General features: G+C 35.8%; 1 protein-coding gene across 1 annotated transcript in view; it reads right to left on the bottom strand.

Annotated features, from left to right (window-relative positions):
* Positions 1 to 20,740, bottom strand: part of PAXBP1 (PAX3 and PAX7 binding protein 1) — a 35,122-nt gene that overhangs the window by 11,454 nt on the left and 2,928 nt on the right. The window contains exons 2-8 of the mRNA XM_063305424.1: positions 15,692 to 15,817; positions 13,944 to 14,120; positions 12,281 to 12,502; positions 10,528 to 10,631; positions 9,061 to 9,281; positions 7,524 to 7,713; positions 764 to 887 (exon numbers count right to left, since the gene is read on the bottom strand). Of these exons, the coding sequence (XP_063161494.1) occupies positions 764 to 887; positions 7,524 to 7,713; positions 9,061 to 9,281; positions 10,528 to 10,631; positions 12,281 to 12,502; positions 13,944 to 14,120; positions 15,692 to 15,817 (1,164 nt within the window). The remainder of the gene's footprint in view (positions 1 to 763; positions 888 to 7,523; positions 7,714 to 9,060; positions 9,282 to 10,527; positions 10,632 to 12,280; positions 12,503 to 13,943; positions 14,121 to 15,691; positions 15,818 to 20,740) is intronic.

Here is a 20,740-nt window from a genome sequence, read left to right as displayed (position 1 = left end):
TTTAAAATAGTGTTTAGCATTTTCGCAGAGAAGAAAAATAGGTTTTTGCATATCCTGTTGAATAATATTAATGAGCAACAGGAATTAATAAATTTTCAGTAGATGTTAAGACAATTAATATTGAAATCGAACACTACTTGATATCTAATGCTTGTTTGCCACATATGAAAGCAATAAAATTTCTGAAACAGGGGAGGATTCTTGGATAAATGTAGTTTGCCCAAGAAACAGTCTTCTATCAATGAAAGCATGAGCTTTTATTGGAAAGGTTATACTCACTTTTAATGGATATTTTGCAACATTTATTTTAAAAATTAGTCCAAGCAAAATTGTATAATATAAATTTATATAAAACAAAACAGGTTAGCACTAATGTTTAAAAATAGAAAGATATGACAAACTGTACCTTTTGTGTTTGTTTTTAAGCATCAGAAACCAGTATTACTGAAACGAAAACTGCTAGCAGAATAGCCTTAATCATTTTCAGATTCAGATAACCTTCTGTGAAATACTTTCAGGGAGTGAATAAGATTGTATATTGTCACGTAAGTTACTAACTTTTAAATAATTTTTTACTATTTTCAGCCACTGTAAGACAAAGTCTGGGAAAAGTACTTTAAAAGTATGAGCTAGATTTCTTTAATCCAATTTTCTTTTACCAGATTTAAACCAAGACATACTATGAAATTTCACTTTATATTAAAACTGAACTATGTAAACAAGGTTGTTTAATGAATAATAAAAACCTTCAAGATGGACTGACTTGAATGGCTTGAAAACTCCGAAGATTCATCTTTAATATCATCTTGTCGTCTTTGGACAAGGCGGGAGGCGCGCTGTTTGTACAGCTGGTGCATTGCTGATTCAAGTTCGTTAATCAGGAGCACCTGTAAAAATATAATACTTCGTAATAAAAATATTTTCAAGTGTTTAACTGTACGGGATGCCACACTATTCCAAAGTGTACTGCTGCACTTTCTGTTTACTATTAACTTTCATTACTGGTTAATATCTAATAGAAAAGAAGAACACTAAACCTCCCTGACTAGAAGCAAATTATCAAGCCTGAACAAAAAAATCCAGGAAAGTTATAAGGCTACCACACATTTTCATTAGCCTGCCCCCAATATCTGCCTCATTGGAACAATGCTTAATTTGGAGTAGTCTGAAAGAAAGAAAACACTGCATCCAAAGCTTTGTCACACAAACAAATGCAGATTATTTTTAGATGACTTAGCAGATTACAAACTACAATAAAAACAAGTCTCTTAGAAGCTTTTTCATGATTTTAAAACAAAAAAACCACTTATTGAAGCCTGCTGAGATTTCCAAATATTCTGAAATGTTTCCTACCAGGAGGGGGCAACTGCCTCAAATCAAGCAATGGAATCTTGTTCTACAAATAGGAAATTCCCAATTCTGTCACTTCTGTGGTCCTGCCTCACAGTACACCACCCCCAAGTCATATCTGCTCATAGCTGACCTCCCAAAGGCTAAGCAGTGGTGGGTCTGGTTAGCGCTTGGATGGGAGACCATCATGATATCCCAGGGTTGTAGACTAGACTGGGAAGTTGATAAAAATTCCCAGGAGAAATAAAAGGCAAATCACATCTCTACTGTTCCAGAAGGATGCATGGATGTTTATCACCAGCAGTCAAGCTCTACTGAAGAAAGAGTTTACCTTAAGGTTGATATGACTACAGTCTAATATCTGGATTTAAACACAGTTATTTGAAAGTTATTTCTTTCTGTGGAATTTATTTGGAAGCAGATATCCCTAGGTAGGTCACTACTGTTGTGGATAAAACGTTTCTAACATTGAAATGAATTAGAAGTTAAAAATAAAAGGAAACATGGGGAAAATATAGGAGAAATATCGGTGTGATTTAACCATTCAAACCTTGCCAGTGATGCTGAAAAGATTAGAATTTACTTTTGTAAGCCATTACAGGGAAACAATTCCCTCTTCATTTTTGAGACAGTTAGATTAAAAGTTTTATAAGCCCATCTATTCTGTTATTTGAAACTATCCTTTATTTCTTCGCTTTTACCAATTTAACCCAACCAATATTTTCAAATGTTACAGCAATGTTAACTGATGCATTAATAACACTGTTTTACATTATAGCATGGAATTTGATAATGGGATTCAGAAAGGTAAGCTAAGCTAAGGTAAACACAAGGATTTTGTTGTAAGACGAAGTAGCAAAGACAACATTTTACCCAAAGAGAAATGACTACAAATTTGAATACAGAAAACTTTCATTAGTGAACTTTTTTTTAAAAAAAAATAAAGTATATCTTGTGAAAATATTTTCAAGAAACCAGAAACTTGAATTACTGCAAAGCCCTGAAAGGCCCTTATAATTACAATCAAAAAGTAGCTTTTAAATCTGGTGTTCACACTAGATCCCAGGATTTCATTGTTGCTGTTACCAATTTTAATATTCTATTCTTATCTATGTTGCCACTAGAAACTGAAATATGATCTGCTAAAACAGGTTATCAAATAATGTAAACCACATGTTTATACTTTATATCTTCACAAATGTCACCCTTGCTGATTTGGTGTGAATAAAATTCAAACTAATTTAAGATTTCTTTCCTTGCCCCTCAATTTGAATTTTGCCAACCCAATTAAGAAGAAAGCAGAAACATGAGAGGAGGGCACGAAGAGAGCAGCACAATTGTTGCATACCCTACTATTGTTCCATATATGGAAATATTTTATGTGAGAAAAGCATGGTAAATCTGTCTCTGTCCTACCTGCTCCTCAGATCCATAATACACAACTGCAGTGTTGTGATGTAAATAGAACTTTTCTGAAAAAGTTACCAATGAAGCTGTCTGAATCACACATATTTTTCAGTGCCAGTATAAATTTTATGATAGCTATAATAAATTTAATTTGTTTAGCAGATCATCCTATATAAGATACAGTCAGGACCAGAAATACTGGAACAAGGATAACTGTTTTGGCATTTGGCCTCTGTACACCACCGCATTGAAGTTGAAAGGAAACACACCCAGATGGGAGTGAAGTCAGGACTTTCAGCTGTAATTCAAGGGGTTTGACAAGTGGGGCACTAACCTAACATTCAGGAAGTACAGCCAGTGGCATACACCCCCCCCCATCGTTGGTGGCTCGTAAGTAATGGAACAAACCAACATCATTACAAACATAAGGATCACCTTTAATACCTGGATGAAAATCCTTTGCAGTCAATGACTGCCTGAAGTCTGGAAACCATGGACATGACCAAATGCTGAGTTTCCTCCCTTGAGATGCTTTGCCAGGCCTTTACTGCAGTTGCCTTCAGCTTCTGCTTGTTTGTGGGTCTTTCTGCCTTCAGTCTTGTCTTCAGTAAGTGAAAAGCATGCTCTATTGGGTTGAGATCAGCTGACTGACTTGGCCATTGAAGAACATCCCACTTCTTTGCCTTGAGAAACCCTTGGGTAGATTTTGCTGCATGTTTTGGGTCATTAGCCATCTGCAATATGAAGTGGCGTCCTATCAGTTTGGTAGCATTTGGCTGAATCTGAGCAGAAAGTATAGCCCTATACACTTAAGAATTCATCCTGCTGCTTTTATCAGCAGTCAGATCATCAATAAACACCAGTGACCCAGTTCCATTGGCAGCCATATATGCCCATGCCATAACACTGCCTCTACCATGTTTGACAGATGATGTGGTATGCTTTGGATCATGAGCTGTTCCTTTCCTTCTCCATAATTTTCTCTTTCCATCATTCTGGTGCAAGTTAATCTTGGTTTCATCAGTCCAAAGAATCTTATTCCGGAACTGGGCAGGCTTTTTTAGGTTTTTGCTGGCAGTCTAATCTGGCCTTTCTGTTCTTGAGCGTTATCAGTGGTTTGTTGTGAAACCTCTGTATTTACATTCATAAAGCCGCCTCTTGACTGTAGATGTTGACAATGACATGCCTACCTCCTCAAGAGTGTTCTTGACCTGGCTAGATGCTGTGAAAAGGTTCCTCTTCATCATGAGCAGAATTCTGTGGTCATCCACTGTAGTTGTCTTCCATGATCTTACAGGCCTTTTGCTGTTGCTGAGCTTTCCAGTTAATTTCTTCTTTTTCAGGATGTTCCAAACTGTTGTACTGGCCACTCCCAATGTTTTTGCTATCTCTCTGATAGGTTTATTTTGTTTTACCAATCGAAGCAATTATTTTGTTTTCTCAGCCTAATGATGGCCTCCTTCACTCTTTGGACCTCATGTTGAGAGTTCCAGTGAACAGCTACCAAATACAAATGTAACAGAACCACCTCCAGGCCTTTTATCTGCTTGCTTGGTCATGGGGTACCCAGGAAACCGGCCACACCTGGCCATGCAGCTGCTTGTCAGCCATTTGTTCCATTACTTATGAGCCACCAACAGTGGGTGTGTGTGTATGCCACTGGCTGTACTTCCTGAATGGTTAGTGCCCCACTTTTGTCAAACCCTTTGAATTATAGCTGAAAGTCCTGACTTTGCTCCCATCTGGGTGTGTTTCCTTTCAACTTCAATGTGGTGGTGTACAGAGGCCAAATGCCAAAACAGTTATCCTTGTTCCAATATTTCTGGTCCTGACTGTAGTTTAACTATGTGCATTTTCTCCTTTTTTCCCATTTCATATTTTCTGGAAAGATTTGAAGGTTAGGTTACAACAAAAGAATTCTTTTAAAATCCATAATCTACAGACTAATGATTGTAAAATTAATATAAATTGGGATGTGGATTACCATGAGGACATAATTAGATAATCCTACTGATTCTTTTCTTCGAAAAAAAATAAATGTTTATAACACTTACACTACAACCATATGCATATTCAAACATATGAATCAATGTAGTCAATACTGGGTATTTGATGAGAAAAAACAGATCTGCATGTTTAAATTTTAAGTTCTTTGCTTTTATTTGTTTATATTTTGGCTCCTGATATATCAATGGTTTACTTCCTACACCAATCTTATAAATTTATTTATTTATTTATCTATCTATCAAATTTGTCACCACCCATCTCCTCCCACCAGAGGGACTCTGGGCAGTTTACAACAAAATACTCAGTAAAACAATAAATATATAAAATACATTATAAAACTACATATTAATAATAATATAAATAAGATGCATCTAACTTCCATTAACCAACAGAATATTCATCTCTTTCCTTTTCAACCTCTCAAAAGTCTTCTCCAAAGGGTTTCAAGATGCTTTCTAACAGCAAGACATATAGTGCATAGAACTGAAGTAGGAAAAGAGAAATCATGGAAAAATTGGGGGAACCCCACCCATTCCTGGCTTAAAAAGAAATTACTTGCAAATTGTGTATTTATGTCCAAAGCCATGGAACCTAAGAAATAAATGTTTTTATTTTATGTTATAGTATTATTTATTCTCTGATGCTATTGTTAAGTCTGTTGTGATTATGTTTAAATACTTCATTGGTGTATTTTCCCCCATAACTACAAATGTTAGACTGAACTATCCACACACATAACCAAGATATTAAATTTCAACAGGAAAAGACAGATTTAATATACGGAGATAAAAATTAACAAATTCTTACTCATTTTGATTGCGCATTACTGAAATAAGAAATGTTTGTTTATATTTGCAGTATAATTAGTATATTGCAGTAACACATAACCAAATTGAATTGTACCCAATTTAAGACTAAGTTGAAAGAAATGTTCCAGTAGCAGTTACATGTTCAGCTAGCAATTGCACAAGTACTAAGTAGTGCAAGTATTCCCAATAGAGAACTGTGAAAACAAATGAGGCAATTTACACAAACAAAATCAAACTATTGGATTTGACACACCCAGATGAAAATTTTGTACTAGCAGAACACAACTGGAAACAATCCATAGCTTCAAAGAAATACTTGTTTAGTAAGTCCACTGCACTTCCACCAATAAGGTTATTCAATTGATTGACAACTGTAACACATACCTCTAAGCATTACTGCTTGTTTGCAGTAGTCTTCACAACAAACAGGTAACATAATTCTGTTAATTATCTTATTAAAGGAGCCCTTTCCCGTTGGATTCTTCACACCTTCGTGTGGACTTTCCCTATACTTTGGTTCTAAATATTATTAGTGAGAAGACAGAGATGTTAATTATAGTTGCTGCTAAAACTTTAAGGTCAGCAGGGGATGTATTTTTTAACTGGGAAGCCAATAGACGGTTAGCATTGCTTAAACAGCATCAAGATAGTACTGGGCTTATAAAGACTAATCTTGTTAACTTCAATTGACTTATACACTAGGGATCTCTTGTCAAAAACTTCCTGCTATCCCACTTTTATTCAAATACATTATCTCCTTCCTTAATAATAATAATAATTTATTAAACTTGTATGCCGCCCAACTCTCAGCAACTCTGCATTTGTTTATCCAGCCACATGATGGGCAGATCTACAGATCTGCTGAAAATGGCAGGTTGTTAGATTCTCTTTTCCACTATAGTTTGAGTGCTGCCTTTTATGGTGTTCAGCATAGGAAGCAGCACTGAAGAACTCTAAGAAAATGTTTCCCTCCTTCACCAAGAATAAACTTTCAGCTCATGGAGGGAAAGTCAGGATTTTCTAGGTGCTGCATAGATTTTCTTCTAGCACTTTTTCTATAAAATGGTGAATTTATTAGTATAACTACATATTGCATCATGTTTATGTAACAATTATATATTGTACACTTCATAGGGTGCATGATATTAGGGCTCTGCATAGACAGTTTACATTCTTTCATAACCAGGTTCCCATTTTCTCCATGGCAGGACTTCTTTAAAAGAATTTTAATTTAGTTGTTAATTTTTTAAAGATGTTAAGAAAAGCATCCTATACTTACATTCCAAACCTATGTTTATTTATTCAGAAGTAAATCAAGTATAATAGGGCTTACACAGTTGTGCAAATAGTTGTGATCTATGACAAAGAGGTATCCTTCAACAACAGCAAGGTCAAGTAAACAGTATAGATGTGTACTGAACTGGTTGAAATCAAGTTTTGGAAAAGTTGTATGGCATTTGACGCAAAGTGTCAGGCTTTAGAAGGAAGGGGCACAGACAATTGTTGATTTTACAGTCTATAAATCTCCTAGGAAGCCAACATAAGAACTCGGCATGCAATTAGAAGTAGGGCTTGTTTCAATGTTTTTATTTAACTAATTCTAACTGCAAATAATTGTGCATGGACCACTTATTTGGATCCAATGTTTTACTGTAATACCTCTTGATGCCTCAAAAACTGCAAAATGTAATAATAATTAAAAAAAGAATTTGCGCACCATTGTGAATCACAATGGTTTTCTGGAACATTATCTTCTAAGAATTATAAAGCTGGTATCAAGAGCTTATCTTCTACTCCAAGAACTATTCCAAAAGTTAACTTACTATGCTTTTACCACCTTTAAAGCCAAATCTTCAAACATGTGCTTTCACTGGCACGTATAAGAGAACATGTTTGAGCACAGACTAAACTTCGTTACTGAAAAAGATGGGACATATTTTGCATTCTTACCTTTTCACTGAAACACTCAAGCAAGTCTTGGACATACCCTCGCATTTCTTGCAGAAATTTATACCGTTCACCAACACCCCCAGAAGATCCTTCCAATCTTTCAATTGTCTTGATAGAGTCATCACGGTTTTGCTGATGCCTCTCGTGTTGTTGCTGATTGGCTTTGTGAAATTCTTTCAGTGACTCCAACCTGAAGGTTAAGAATACACACGTTTACATCCAAAAGCCCAGTATAAGCTGCAGTATATATACATTGTTTTTTTTGGTAAAGCAAGAAACAAAAAATCCTAACAATAACAATGGGAAATTGCTTCCAGGAGGCAAAGCACATTCCTTGTTTCTGTTACAAATTTGTTTTATTTACTTTATCGTGTAGGTTGCTTCAATCACAAACAACTCTTTAGATGAAGGATCTTGCAGGATCTTCAAGATCAACGATTTTATAACTTATCTTGCTGGAATTGCATTGTTTCTTTCTTTTTTCTTTTTGTTAATTTTTATGATTTTTTTTCTCTGTTCTGTTAAATAAATAAAACAAAACCCTACAAAAGACCAACTAATTAACTATGGTAAACGCTTTCTGATACAGGAAAACTATATTATCATGGTAGGATACCACATCTCTCTGCTATTTTAAAGCTATGTGTGTTATTTTAAAATAGTGCCTAACCTGAAAGCTATGTACTCAATGGAGTACATGACTCCATTATTTCTATCTTCATTCAGCAAATATCCTCCATATTTACTACTGCTGCTTTAATCTATTCTCAGTTACTATGTGTACAACCCTGTGATTTTTGACATACATGCAATGCACCCAAACATACAGAAAAATTAATACTTACTTTCTCTCTGCTCATGGCTTAACTGCTTAGATACACTACATTATTTAAATAAGACAGAAATAACTTTGGCTACTTCTGCTATTACTTTCCCATATGGTATCTTACCTACAGGAGTATCACTTTGGCATAGTACTCAGCACCCTTAATTCCTGATGGTCTCAGTAGAAATTAGAGAAGCATACAAAAATCATGAAAGGCAATTTCTTGGAGGTTAACATCAAGAGTTTGCAAATAGTTAACCTTTAAGTTATCACTTCTTTTCTACTAATTTTGTTCATCTTCAAACTATTAAGGTACTTGTTATATATTCATAAGCATGAGCAAATATTCAGTTAGTATACTGTACAGTATTTTGAATTTCCAATTAAAATAGTATTTAAAACTTTTACCTTTTTAGGGTTTGAATTGCTTATATTCTTACACAATCATGATGTAGTAAGTGGAAAACATCAGTTCTTTCATGTTTCTTAGTTACAAAACTATTTTTCCAAGAACAGATGTACCAGTCTTCAACATGGGTCTATGCTTCACTTCCAGAAAAGTAATGCAAATAGCCTATTGAACAGTTTGTTTTCTTACGTTTTACAATGCAGGATCCAGTCTGTGGGCTTCCGTTGATGAAATTCTGATCTGCCCCCCAGACTGAAACCTAGAGGACAGGTCTTACATTTTAATAAGTTGATCTGCCCTACCTGTCTTTAAGCTGTTTCTTTACCAAATCAATAGTAACAGGAGTCATCTCATTACTGGGGCTTTTGAAAGGTATTATGTTATCTGTTTTTTGAGACTTTGTCTCTGATGATCCATATGCAGCATATGTGTAAGGCATGCCATAAGATGAACCATAAGGCATTGTCTGGTAAGCATTCTGGTAGTAGAGGTTGTTCACTTCAGCAGGCTGACTTGCTTGAACCTACAGGAACGAAACATATGATATGTACAGGCATATAAAAACTGGGATTCTGGAAACTTTATTATAAATTATTTTTCATTTGTTGAAAAACAACTTTAGAAGTTACCATGAAATTCTACCAATCTAACCATGTGTTTCTTATGCATATCAGTACATATCAAAGAAAGCAACACCTGAAAACAATAACTAGAAAATGGGAAGCATAACAGTAGCAGCAACAACAAATCTCAAAAGTGCAGTTATACTGTATGTATATCCTTTGTGAGCAAATAGTTTACAGGAGTATCACTTTGATGATGGGTGAAGAATGATGTAGTGCCCCTCTATAATTCCCTGAAGTGAACTGCCGTAAAGTCCCATTATTGCTGCTATCATACGCACCATTTATCTTTCTTGCCTCTGTACTGGTAACTGAGGAGCAGATGGCATTCACCAGTAGATTAATCTAGTCTAGGGATCACCAATTGCTGATCCTCACTCTAAAGAATTAGTACAGTAAACTATTAACACAAAATACTAGAATAAAAACCCATTAAATCTAATAATTAATTAATTCTGAAGACAGTAATTCAACTTATTAACATGACATCTAGCTCATTATATCTGCCTGTTATGAAAAAATAAATGAATTTTTCTATTTCAAAATTCCACTGTAACAAGACTGGGCAGGAACATCTTCATATAGCAATTTTTCACATTTGGTATTCTATCTGTCTGTCTGTCTGTCTATCATTTAATCATTATTCCCCCTTTCAAATCTTAATCAAAATAATTGAGCACACTTATATTTTCACAGTTCTAACAGCTTATATTTAAAAAAATAGCATTTTAATTAGAATACAAGCTACAACACATTGTATCATCTACATTTATTGTTTTATGTTATGTGATCTTAATATATTGCCACTGGTTTGAACCTGTACCATTCATATTAATTGTGCTGTATGGAAATCTAACATAATACAATTTAACTGAATCTGAATTAATCACTGGACTTTTTGATTTCAATGAGAACTATGTTCAAGTAAATTAACCTGGCTCTAACCAGAGGAGACAATCTTGTGAACTGGGGCAGATGAAGTGAAAAGGTCTATCCTAAATTTTCAAGGGCAAAATCCCTCTACCACAGATGTTGTTCATTCACAACTCTTTCTTTTTTGCTCTGGTGACTGGGAGTACATGGCAGTAGGTTGGACCAAAAAGCTATCATCTGTTGCTTCAAATCTAAAGATATTTGAATACATGCCTGAGGTATATTAATGCCTTTCCGTATCTGTTCTTGCTCCCACCGGCTTAGTTCTTCATCCTGTTCTCCAGCTATTAGAGCTTCATCATCACTTCCCTCAATACCTAAACACAAACGTAAAGTAAAATGTAAGAATACAGACTAGTATGAATACCAGAATTAAATACTGAAAGCTTTATTGTCTCAGTGAATAAAGCAGTGTACAATTCTCTTTCAGGGAAAATAGCAAGAAGAGATTCCACTGGCCTGGTGTCTAAAGGTGCTACTGTGCCTAGGCATCTACTTAGGGGCACATCTGGCTTCCTGCTCCATCTGAATTATTATTTTGAAATACCTCCCATAAGCTTTCTTTGAAATAAAAATTATGGCAGCTGCAGTCACCCTTTTGTTTAGAACTATGCATACCTATCTAAGAAAAGGGCAAGGGTAAGCAGGGATGGAAGAGAACATCCTGTGGGGAGGGGTGATAGGTCACATTCTGGTAAATCTGTCCTTTATTACTAGTTCTCTCTCATCTAGCAATCATTGTGTAAACAAGTCCCCAGTACCCACAAGATGTTCTAAAAAATCCAAAGATATCCACCAAAAGCTGGAGGATTCCTGTTCTACAGCTATTGTTCATATCCTACACTGTGCAAAACACTGTCTTAACTACCTTTCTGAATTCTATATGAAAATACCTGATGAAATGGAATTCAGCCAACCACCAGAATTCTAATATTTCCAATGCTATAATGCAGTTTTTTTTTAACATTAAAATGGATCAAAACAGGCCCTTTTAGAGGATTTTTAAATCACAATTTAATGCACAGGCATAAAGGAATTATAGCTGTTTTTAAAGTGATGGTCACAGAAACCAGGAACAGACTGTTAACACTTAACAATACTGTATATGTTTCACTATTAGCTTGCCCTCATCATTAATATACACCCCATTTTTCAATTCAGTCATTGATTTTCTGATTTGTTCAGGATGCCCAAGTAGCTCGTGTATGTTATACAGGGTCTTATTTCACAATCAGTACAGCAAGAGATTGAAATGGGATTATTAATTGTAGTGTCCTGTCATAAATTCATTCATGACAGGATCCAAAGAGTTGCTTATACACATCCAAGGTAATTCTGCACACCAATATGTTTGTCTTTTAGTCTACTGCACACCTGAAATTGATTCCATGTAATAAACGATCACCATTAGAGTCTCCTAAGATTTGTTATACAAATTCAAGGAGGATAGGAAGGGTAACTGTTCAAGGGGAAAGACTAAAACTTCCCTAATTGCCTGGTTTTTGGGCGCTTGTCTACAGATAATCCAACTCCCTCCCAGTTGCCAGAAGAAATGTTCCTCACATCTGGGTCTAACTCAGGCTGACATGTGAATAGTGCAGGAGGAAGCCATACAACAAACCTAATTAGAAAACAGAAGCCCAAAATCTAGTTCTACTTGAATACATTATCTGATCCGGATGTATTGCCAAATATGATTTGCCGCAGAGCTGCAAATTTCAATCAATTTTTGGTAAACCCCCCTCCCGCCTCATCAAATCCCCAGGTATGAAATGACCAATTCAGAAATACATTAAGTCCAGGAGAAGGCTTTTTGAAGGCAGTTGGGAAGGGCAAGAGTGTTTCTTTCTGCCTACTTGTATGAGTCAGCACCATATTTGACTTTTATGTCAAATGCATTAAATATTCATAGCAAATATTTGAAAGGTAACTTCATTTATCTTTTTTTCTCTTCTTAAAAGTTTACCTATTTCCTCTGCAATCTTTTGTCTCTGGGACTTCTCTTTCACTGAAAAAATTATTCTTCGCTTCTCATCATCATCCTCATCATCACTGGCATCGTTTTCATCTTCTCTCACAAGACGCCCTTTACCAGGATCATTGTCAAGGGGAAGAAAGTCACCAAGTTCACGAGCCATTTGGCGCTTTTTCCTAGCAGCATGAATAAAAGCAGCATCTGGAATTTCTCCTGAGGGGGAAAAATAGTTATTTATTTTTATTTATTTATCATATTTTTATCACTGCCCATCTCCCCCACATGGGGGACCCTGGGCAGTTCACAATAAAAACAATTTAAAAATCAATAAAATTATAAATACCAATACTCAATAAATATAAAATACAATAAAATCCAAGTAAGGGCAGATCAAATTCAGCCCATAAAGGGGTAAGGCCGGTCCCTGCAGGGCTAGGGAACTAACCAGCCCCAGGAATGGCTCTTCCTCTCCCCACTCCAAGCATGGTGACAAAACCAGGTTTTCAGCTGTTTTCTGAAGTCCAGAAGGGAGGAGGCTAACCACACTTCTGAGGGAAGGATGTTCCAAAGGGCGGGAGCTGCTGCAGAGAAGGCCTGCCTCCTGGACCCCGCCAGATGGAATTCTCTTGCAGACAGGGTCCGTAGCATGCCCTCTCTGCATGACCGGGTGGGACGGGTTGATGTAACAGGGATGAGACGGTTCCTCAGGTAACCTGGCCCCATGCCATGGAGGGCTTTAAAGGTGATAACCAACACCTTGAATTGGACCTGGAAGCAACTGGCACCCAATGCAGCTCACGAAGCAGCACAGTTATATGTGCTGATCTTGATTATCTTATCTTAAAATAATCTGCGCAGCTGCATTTTGGACCAGCTGTAGCTTCCGGATACTCAAGGGTAGCCCCATGTAGAGCGTGTTACAGTAGTCTATATGGTTATGTTTTAAAAGCTATCAGTTATATCTAATCACAGGGTCTACATGTCACAGTGCAACTCTAATTCAAGATTTGCATCAGAAAAACAGGCAAGACAGCATAACTTGTTCCATCAACATGACTGGGATCAAATACCAGTCAGCTTCTCCCCTCCCATTGCTTTCTCCTTCAGCAGCCATTCCCTCTGGCTGCTTTCAACAGAGAACCAATACATTACCTGCAACTCTGTGGATATGTAAAGATCTAACAATATCTGAATATTGCAGAATAAACAGTCATAAGAAGATAATGTGTTATTAGGTTAGAAAATAGAGAATTTAGTATTATCAGACAAAAGATTTAAGAAAATAATTTTGAACATCTTAAAAAGAAACAAAACATTTAAACAATAATTACAAAAGAAAAAAGATGCATTAGTCCAGAAAGTGGTAACTTTTTTAGAGAATATTAAAGCAGAAATGAGAGACTAGAAGCCAAGTAAATGTGTACAGAATTACAACTAAAACTATCTGAAGGAGGTAAGAAAATATTTGGCTTTTTAAAATAGAATGAATGGGCAAAACTACAGAAAAACATACTAACAGAACTGGAAACAGATGATATCTCTTCTAACTGTAGCTTATTAGTCTGTTTTTATTTATATTATTTTTGCCTGTCAACAAGGCAAAAACAAGGAAGAATAATCCGTCTCCTGAAACAATGAGGGAAAATGTACTAACCTGGACGCAGAACATTCAGAGATGACAAAGCACTGGAAAATGCTCCTGCAGCTTTTGTTTTTTCTTCTTCCTTCTCACTTTCAACTTCCATTTCTTCTTCTCCTTGTTCGCTATTTGTAGCCCCATCTTCCTGAACTGTATCTTTAAACAGTCCTATTTTGTCTGCAGATTGTTCATCTGTGAAACAAACTATTCTGTACTTCAATCTCCTTATGAAATTATTTACACATATTACATCACATATTTAATCACATTAAATTACGGTTAGGGTTAGGGTTAATGTAATTAAATTTAATTACATTAAAACAATACATCATACATTGCATGTGGTCACCTAAACTATATATACACAGGAGTGAAGTAATTGTCAAATATGAGATATTTCAATTCTCCTGAAGATTTGTTTGGGTCTGTGTGTACAAAGGTAACAGAAGATTTCACCTCCTCCCTGTTGTCTGCTGCATAGTCAAGAGATCCAGTTGATTTGGATAGAATGTGATGCAATATGAATTAATTGGCAGAAATACTTTCCATAATGGAGCTGTGACTGGGGAAAATGCCTGTGCCCAATTATGAGGGAATGCTGTGTTTTATACTTTATCCAAAGTACTCTCTCATTTATAATTCATCCATTTCCCCACCTTCTGGGTTGCAGGACCGCAAATGGGAGATTTCCAATGCACAACAGAACACGGATCCAACCCACAAGCAATCTTATTTTCCGAATGGGTGTACATGATAAACCTTTTGAATTAAAATACATTAAAAGTAGAGAAAAACCTTCCTAGAACTCTTACCACAAATGATATATTTATTTATTTTTTTATCCCACCTTTATTATTTTTATAAATAACTCACAGCAGCAAATATAACATATATATATATATAGACTCACATACTAGTAAACGAAACAAGTTACAAATGACAAGAATGAAAAAATATGATTTTTATTATTTTTTCAGATCTGTATAGAACTGTGCATATCAGGCAAGCTAGAAATACTATAAATAAATAACATGAATTTCAATCTGCTACAATTATATCTTAGTAATTTTAAAAAATGATCTCTCTGATCAACTTTTCTGTATGTTCATTGGCTCATAGCAGTGAACATAGATTATCAGCCCAGTTATTCTTGAGGCACTGAGATAAAAAGGAAGGGATATAATTTCATGCTTTTCAGTTTTTACCTATACTTTGAAAGTTTAATAAAGTTTGAATTAAAAACAAAAAACAAAAAGGAAGGGAGCAAAAAACTAATACCAAATTAGCATTGTTTCCTATGGCAGAATACCAGAACATGCCAGCAGTTTTGAGTAACTCCTGAGAACACAGTCAACTCAGAAAGTTCTAAATGACTGACAGTTAAATGAGGGTTTTTGGGGGTATTGTTTGATATCTTCGAGAAAATATACTGAAAACATTTAGTAGATGCATATTTTTTGTGAGTGATATTTTGCAAAATATTCCATCCCAAGCATAACAACATTTATGTTTCAAGCATTTTGGAAAGCTTCCAAATGCAAAGCAGCTGTTATGTGCCCCAAACATTTCTAAAATGTTACCTGTTTCACATTCAGAACAGTCCAAAATGAAAGACCTCTAACATTTATAGATATTACATTTATTAGGATCATTAAATATGTGCTGTGAGTGTTTGAATTAGCCTCTTAAGCCCAACAGACTGAAATAACTATAATCTGCAATGGAAAAGTATGAATATTTTAAATATATATAACTAAGGTTACCATCTGCTGAAGAATTTGTTTCTGTTTTTGTCTTTGATTTTTCAAGATCTTCTTTGTATTCTTTCTTAAGCAGCTTTACTATCTTTTTGCTGTAACTTGATTTCTTCACTTTAAAAACTTCAGTTTCTTTAATTGAGGAAACAAAGAAAAATAATAAATTAAAATTGTTAAATTAAAATTATTAAAATTGAATTGTTAAAATTGAAGCAGAATATCTATTAATAATTTTAACAAACAGAAATTTTGAAGCCACAACAACTAATGCAAGGCTAAAGAAATTCTAACTCTTGGGCTGAATGGAGCCTGCCAGATTTCTCCATGCAAATGGTGAGATTTCAAGTGAACTGCCAAACCTTCCATTCGGGATGTGGAAAATTCACTGATCTAGGGACAGAAGATTCAAGAGAGTTCCAGACCACAGAGTTCTAGCGCAGCCTGGCACTTTACAGAAGATATATGCTGAACCATTCAGATGTTTCAAACATATTCTATGCAAAACAGCCTCAGGGCCAGACCACCCACAGGACACAATGGACCACTTTGTTTGGAAGGTTTATTTCTGGAAAACACCAAATTATCCCAGAACAACATGGTCTGGGAAGAGGTTGGGCATGATTAAGTGGAAAATGAAACTTTCAACTGTTCTCCAGAACGTTCCATTCACAGAAGAACAAATATTGCACGTACCTACTCTCTACCTCTCATTCTGCTAAATGCAGGATGTAATCTTTCCCTATCTCTTTCATGTGTAAAAAGGCAGTCCGTTCCAATATGGAAAGAAGCTGGGAGTAATCACATCTTTATTCTTTCAGCCTAAAAAAGAGAATCTCGTATTTTACTTTGAACACCAGGAGTGCACCTAGCCATCATATGAAGGAAACACTGGGTGAAAGGCTCCTTTTCTTCCTAACAAATTCAGAGATATGTGAGGCAAAAGAAATTTCTAAACTAATTAATCCATTTTATGGGAAGGATGAGCTTGCTTATATTTGCATAATTCCTAATCTGGATCCATTATGAAGACAGCTACTCTCATTTGCTAAACTCAGGAAAGAAAGGTGTTTCCTTGCCTTAAATCAGCTTATCTTAAACTGCTCTAGGTTGTAAACCACTAGAGGCTGTAAGCCACTCTTGGTACTCTCTCCCAGTACAACTACTGAGATGAGTCACCCAACTCATCTTCTCTCTCCTTTCCAGCCTTGCGCTCGAAAATCCCTTCTCCTACTCTTATAATTCCCTTCTCACTGCAGCCTTACTACCTTCCTCCTTCTCTCTCCATCCTAATTCCCTCTGCAAAGTAAGCATCAGATCAGATGGTCAGAGCTTTGCACAGAAGCCTCTTGCCTTCCAGACATGATTATTCCTCCTTTGAAAGGAAAACACAGTGTGTTTAAAAAAAAAAAACGCTCCCTCCCAGGTCAAAGAAAACAGTAAGTCAATATACAATTTTATAAAGTCGTCTGATTTATAAACAGACATTTCTCTCTTTCTCTATTCTTTTTACATACTAGGCTCAGATTAAGTGCTGAGTTCTCTTTGATTTGCATTAACTACTTTTGGGGAAGTTACGTATCATGTCTATTCTTAAACTAGTTTTCCAAAGTACGAAAACATCATCTGCCACTCTTCAAATAAAAAACACTGTATCACCGTTCTTCTAAATCCAGAAAGGCCTGGAAATGAATAAGTTTAAACATCAGGCAAAAAAATTTCCTCATAAAACTGACAATTTGATAACTACATATTTTTTTAAAAAATGAAAAAGAATGCTATTAATGTACTGTATCTTAGAATCTTTAGAATTCCAATAAAAATAATCCCCAAGTATAACTTTTTTACGCTCTCAAATATGACTCTGAATTTAAGATTCCCCCAACAAGTTTAGACTAAAAAAAAAAAAATAAAACTTGTGTAATGCCAAGCTTCCTCACTGTAACAACCCAGAATTGCAAATTTCATCTGAAATCAGTTGAGAAGATTTTAGCTCCTCCCAATGTGTGCATGTGACACACATGTATATCTGTGCAAAAGTATGCACATGCCAAAATCTATACTTTAAAAAAAAAAGGGGGGTGCTCATATATATACCAACCTTTCTTTCTCTGACATTTTAACACTCATACAAAGAAACACCCAAATTCACACACACACACACACACATATTCCCCTTCCTCCTTCCAGCAGAAATAGCAAAAAAAAAAGTGGGGGGCAGAAATAGAGATGGGGAAAGAGGAAAGGATAGCCACATTAGGAAGGGAAGGAAGAAAAATGGTGAACAAAATGTGCATGCAGATGAGACAAAGGGAGTGAGGTGGAAAGAAAGAAAAGAGCATCTTTAACAGAACTAATCTTCAGATACACCCATATTTTCAGTATTCTATCTGCAGTGATGTACACCCCTATGCATTTGTTCATCTTCTAATTCTTCTCAGGGAACCCAAGAGTACACCAATTCACAGGAATTATTTAGGAGAAAATATTTATTGTAAATAAATCAACTGTATTTAACGTGATTTATCTTTTAGCTTGTAAAATACTATAGTTGAATATTTGCTCCACTGAATTTACATCACTTCTGGTCAATACAGAAGGTATACCTATGCAACAATCCTTTCAAAAATCAGACATGAACTGTGCTTTTGGCTATCTGACACGTCCAGCAAGACAGATTATCTTTGCATTATGACACATACCTTTGCTACAGAAAGTTATATTACCGAATGCATTCTCTACACTGGCACATTATCCATCGAGTTATCCATAGTGTGCAAGGCAGACAATCCAGCAGCTGTTAACCTTTCCTCCTCTTCCCCAATCAGGATCCCAGCAATAGCTGCAGTTTAAAATAAATACAACCATGCACACAGTGGCCCATCTGGGTTTGCAGCCACTACAAAGAGGAATGCAGAAGCTAATCCCTGTTCTAGCACCTTTTCATTAAAATACCACCACCACACACAGAATTAAAATAAACTGAGAGTAACAGGACTTCTCTGCTCTGAGCTTTATGATGTCCTGCTGAAGGAAATTTGATCTAGATCTTTATCAGGTATTCTAACAGTTTTATCCTGTTTCTTTATATTTTGATTTCATCTGCTGCTTCAGATGTTTAATATTTTTAATGATCAGATTCATTTGCCATACTTGCCTTCTGCCATTTTCATAAAAATTAAGATTTTAACTCCAATTTTAGCAAATTTACTTTCTCTGTAATATTCATAGCAAACTAATGCCTCATTTACTTTCTCCTTTAATTACTTTTCAGCTGTTTATTAATAGTCAGGTGGTAGTATCCAGCTAACCATGGCTGATCACATAACAGTGAAGAAGCCATAAATAAATATTTATTTTATTTATTTTGTATCCCGCCTTTATTATTTTTATAAATAACTCAAGACGGCGAACATACCTAATACTCCTTCCTCCTCCTATTTTCCCCACGACAACAACCCTGTGAGGTGAATTGGGCTGAGAGAGAGACTGGCCCAAGGTCAACCAGCTGGCTTTCATACCTAAGGTGGGACTAGAACTTACAGACTCCTGGTTTCTAGCCTATTGCCTTAACCACTAGACCAAACTGGCTGTGTATAAATAAAGATAGATAGATAGATAGATAGATAGATAGATAGATAGATGGATGCATTCATGCAAATCCCAGGAAACAAACTTGATTCAAAGGGGTCTTTACTTACCAAACATATTCGCAAGCAAGTTTAAAAACCCACAGCTATCTTTTTAAAGTAATGACCACAGTTTCTATTATGACAAAATTACATAAATATGGGAGAGTGAAGGGACATAAGCAAAGAGGTAGAGGGAGGAAGGGAGAATGAAGGTGGTGAGGAAGAAGAATCAATTCTCCTGAGAATGCTACTCAACAGATGAATAATAAAATTAGACAGTACTTTTAGTTAAGTTGCAAAATAGTATCTAGAAAATCAACTTCATGACTCTTTACCAGAAACTTTCATAGCCAATGAAAAATTTACTAAAAATTGCTTTGCCTCTTGTTGCTTTGTACAACCCACCAAAGATTATACAGTCTAAAAGGTTTAATACTTAAAATGATTATTTTGGACATTCTTTACAATATAGAAGTAGGACAGAAATTCTTAAAATGGATCCCACAATAGTGAGGTATCAGAAAAAAGGTCAGTTCTTCAGTTCCTGCTTGCTAACCTAAAGAGAGGAAAGAATGTAAAGATACTTTTCAGGTTATATCAGGTTATTGGCAGCTTGTACAGAAACATCAGATACTAACAGGATTTACTGATCAAAGCCTAGAAACATAATGCAAGTCAACTGCCTGTATCAAGCCTGATAGGATGAGAAGCACATAAGCCAGGACAATTAAGATCCTAGCTGCTACAGTTTGGGCCAAATGAAATTTCTGAACGATCATCAGAAGCAGTGAACTGCTGCAGTCAAGTCCCACTTGAATCAAGCTTGATTCCTGGGGACTTTATGGACACATAAAGTTTTCTTGGCAATGCTACGGAAGCAACTTGCCACTGTCTTCTTCCCGATATCTGCTTATTTTCTAGTCTAGCCAAGAGTCTTGAGATTTCCTGGTTGTCTCCCTCCAAATACTAATCAAACCAAGGTTGGGTACATATTGCTACCTGCTCTAGCAGTTATTAGTATGGCATGGTTAATCAAAACTTTTTCACTCCTTAAAACACATAAGAATCAGTAATAGGAGCAATTAAAAATGATATAGGTCAAACTATAGCAATATTGTATTTGTTTGCATGCGCTTTACAGATAGTCCTCACTTAACGATGCTAATTGGGACTGGAAACTCCATTGTTAAGTGACAAGGTCATAAGTCAAAAAAACCATGTGGCCGTGCCACTTAGTGATAGCAGTTCCAGTTGCTGTTGCTAAGCGAGGACTGCATGAGTCATTAAACAAGGACCTCACGTGACTGCAACTTGCGACTTCTTACTCATTTCCCCATTGACTTTGCTTGTCAGAAGCTGGCAGGGAAGGTCACAAATTGCGATCACATGACCGTGGGGATGCTGCAATGGCCGTAAGTACGAGGAC

This window comes from Candoia aspera, chromosome 5 (assembly GCF_035149785.1).
Source record: "Candoia aspera isolate rCanAsp1 chromosome 5, rCanAsp1.hap2, whole genome shotgun sequence".
Lineage (NCBI taxonomy): Eukaryota > Metazoa > Chordata > Lepidosauria > Squamata > Boidae > Candoia > Candoia aspera.
The sequence above is the reverse complement of the archived record's forward strand: the minus strand, read 5'-3'. Positions and strand labels throughout refer to the sequence as shown.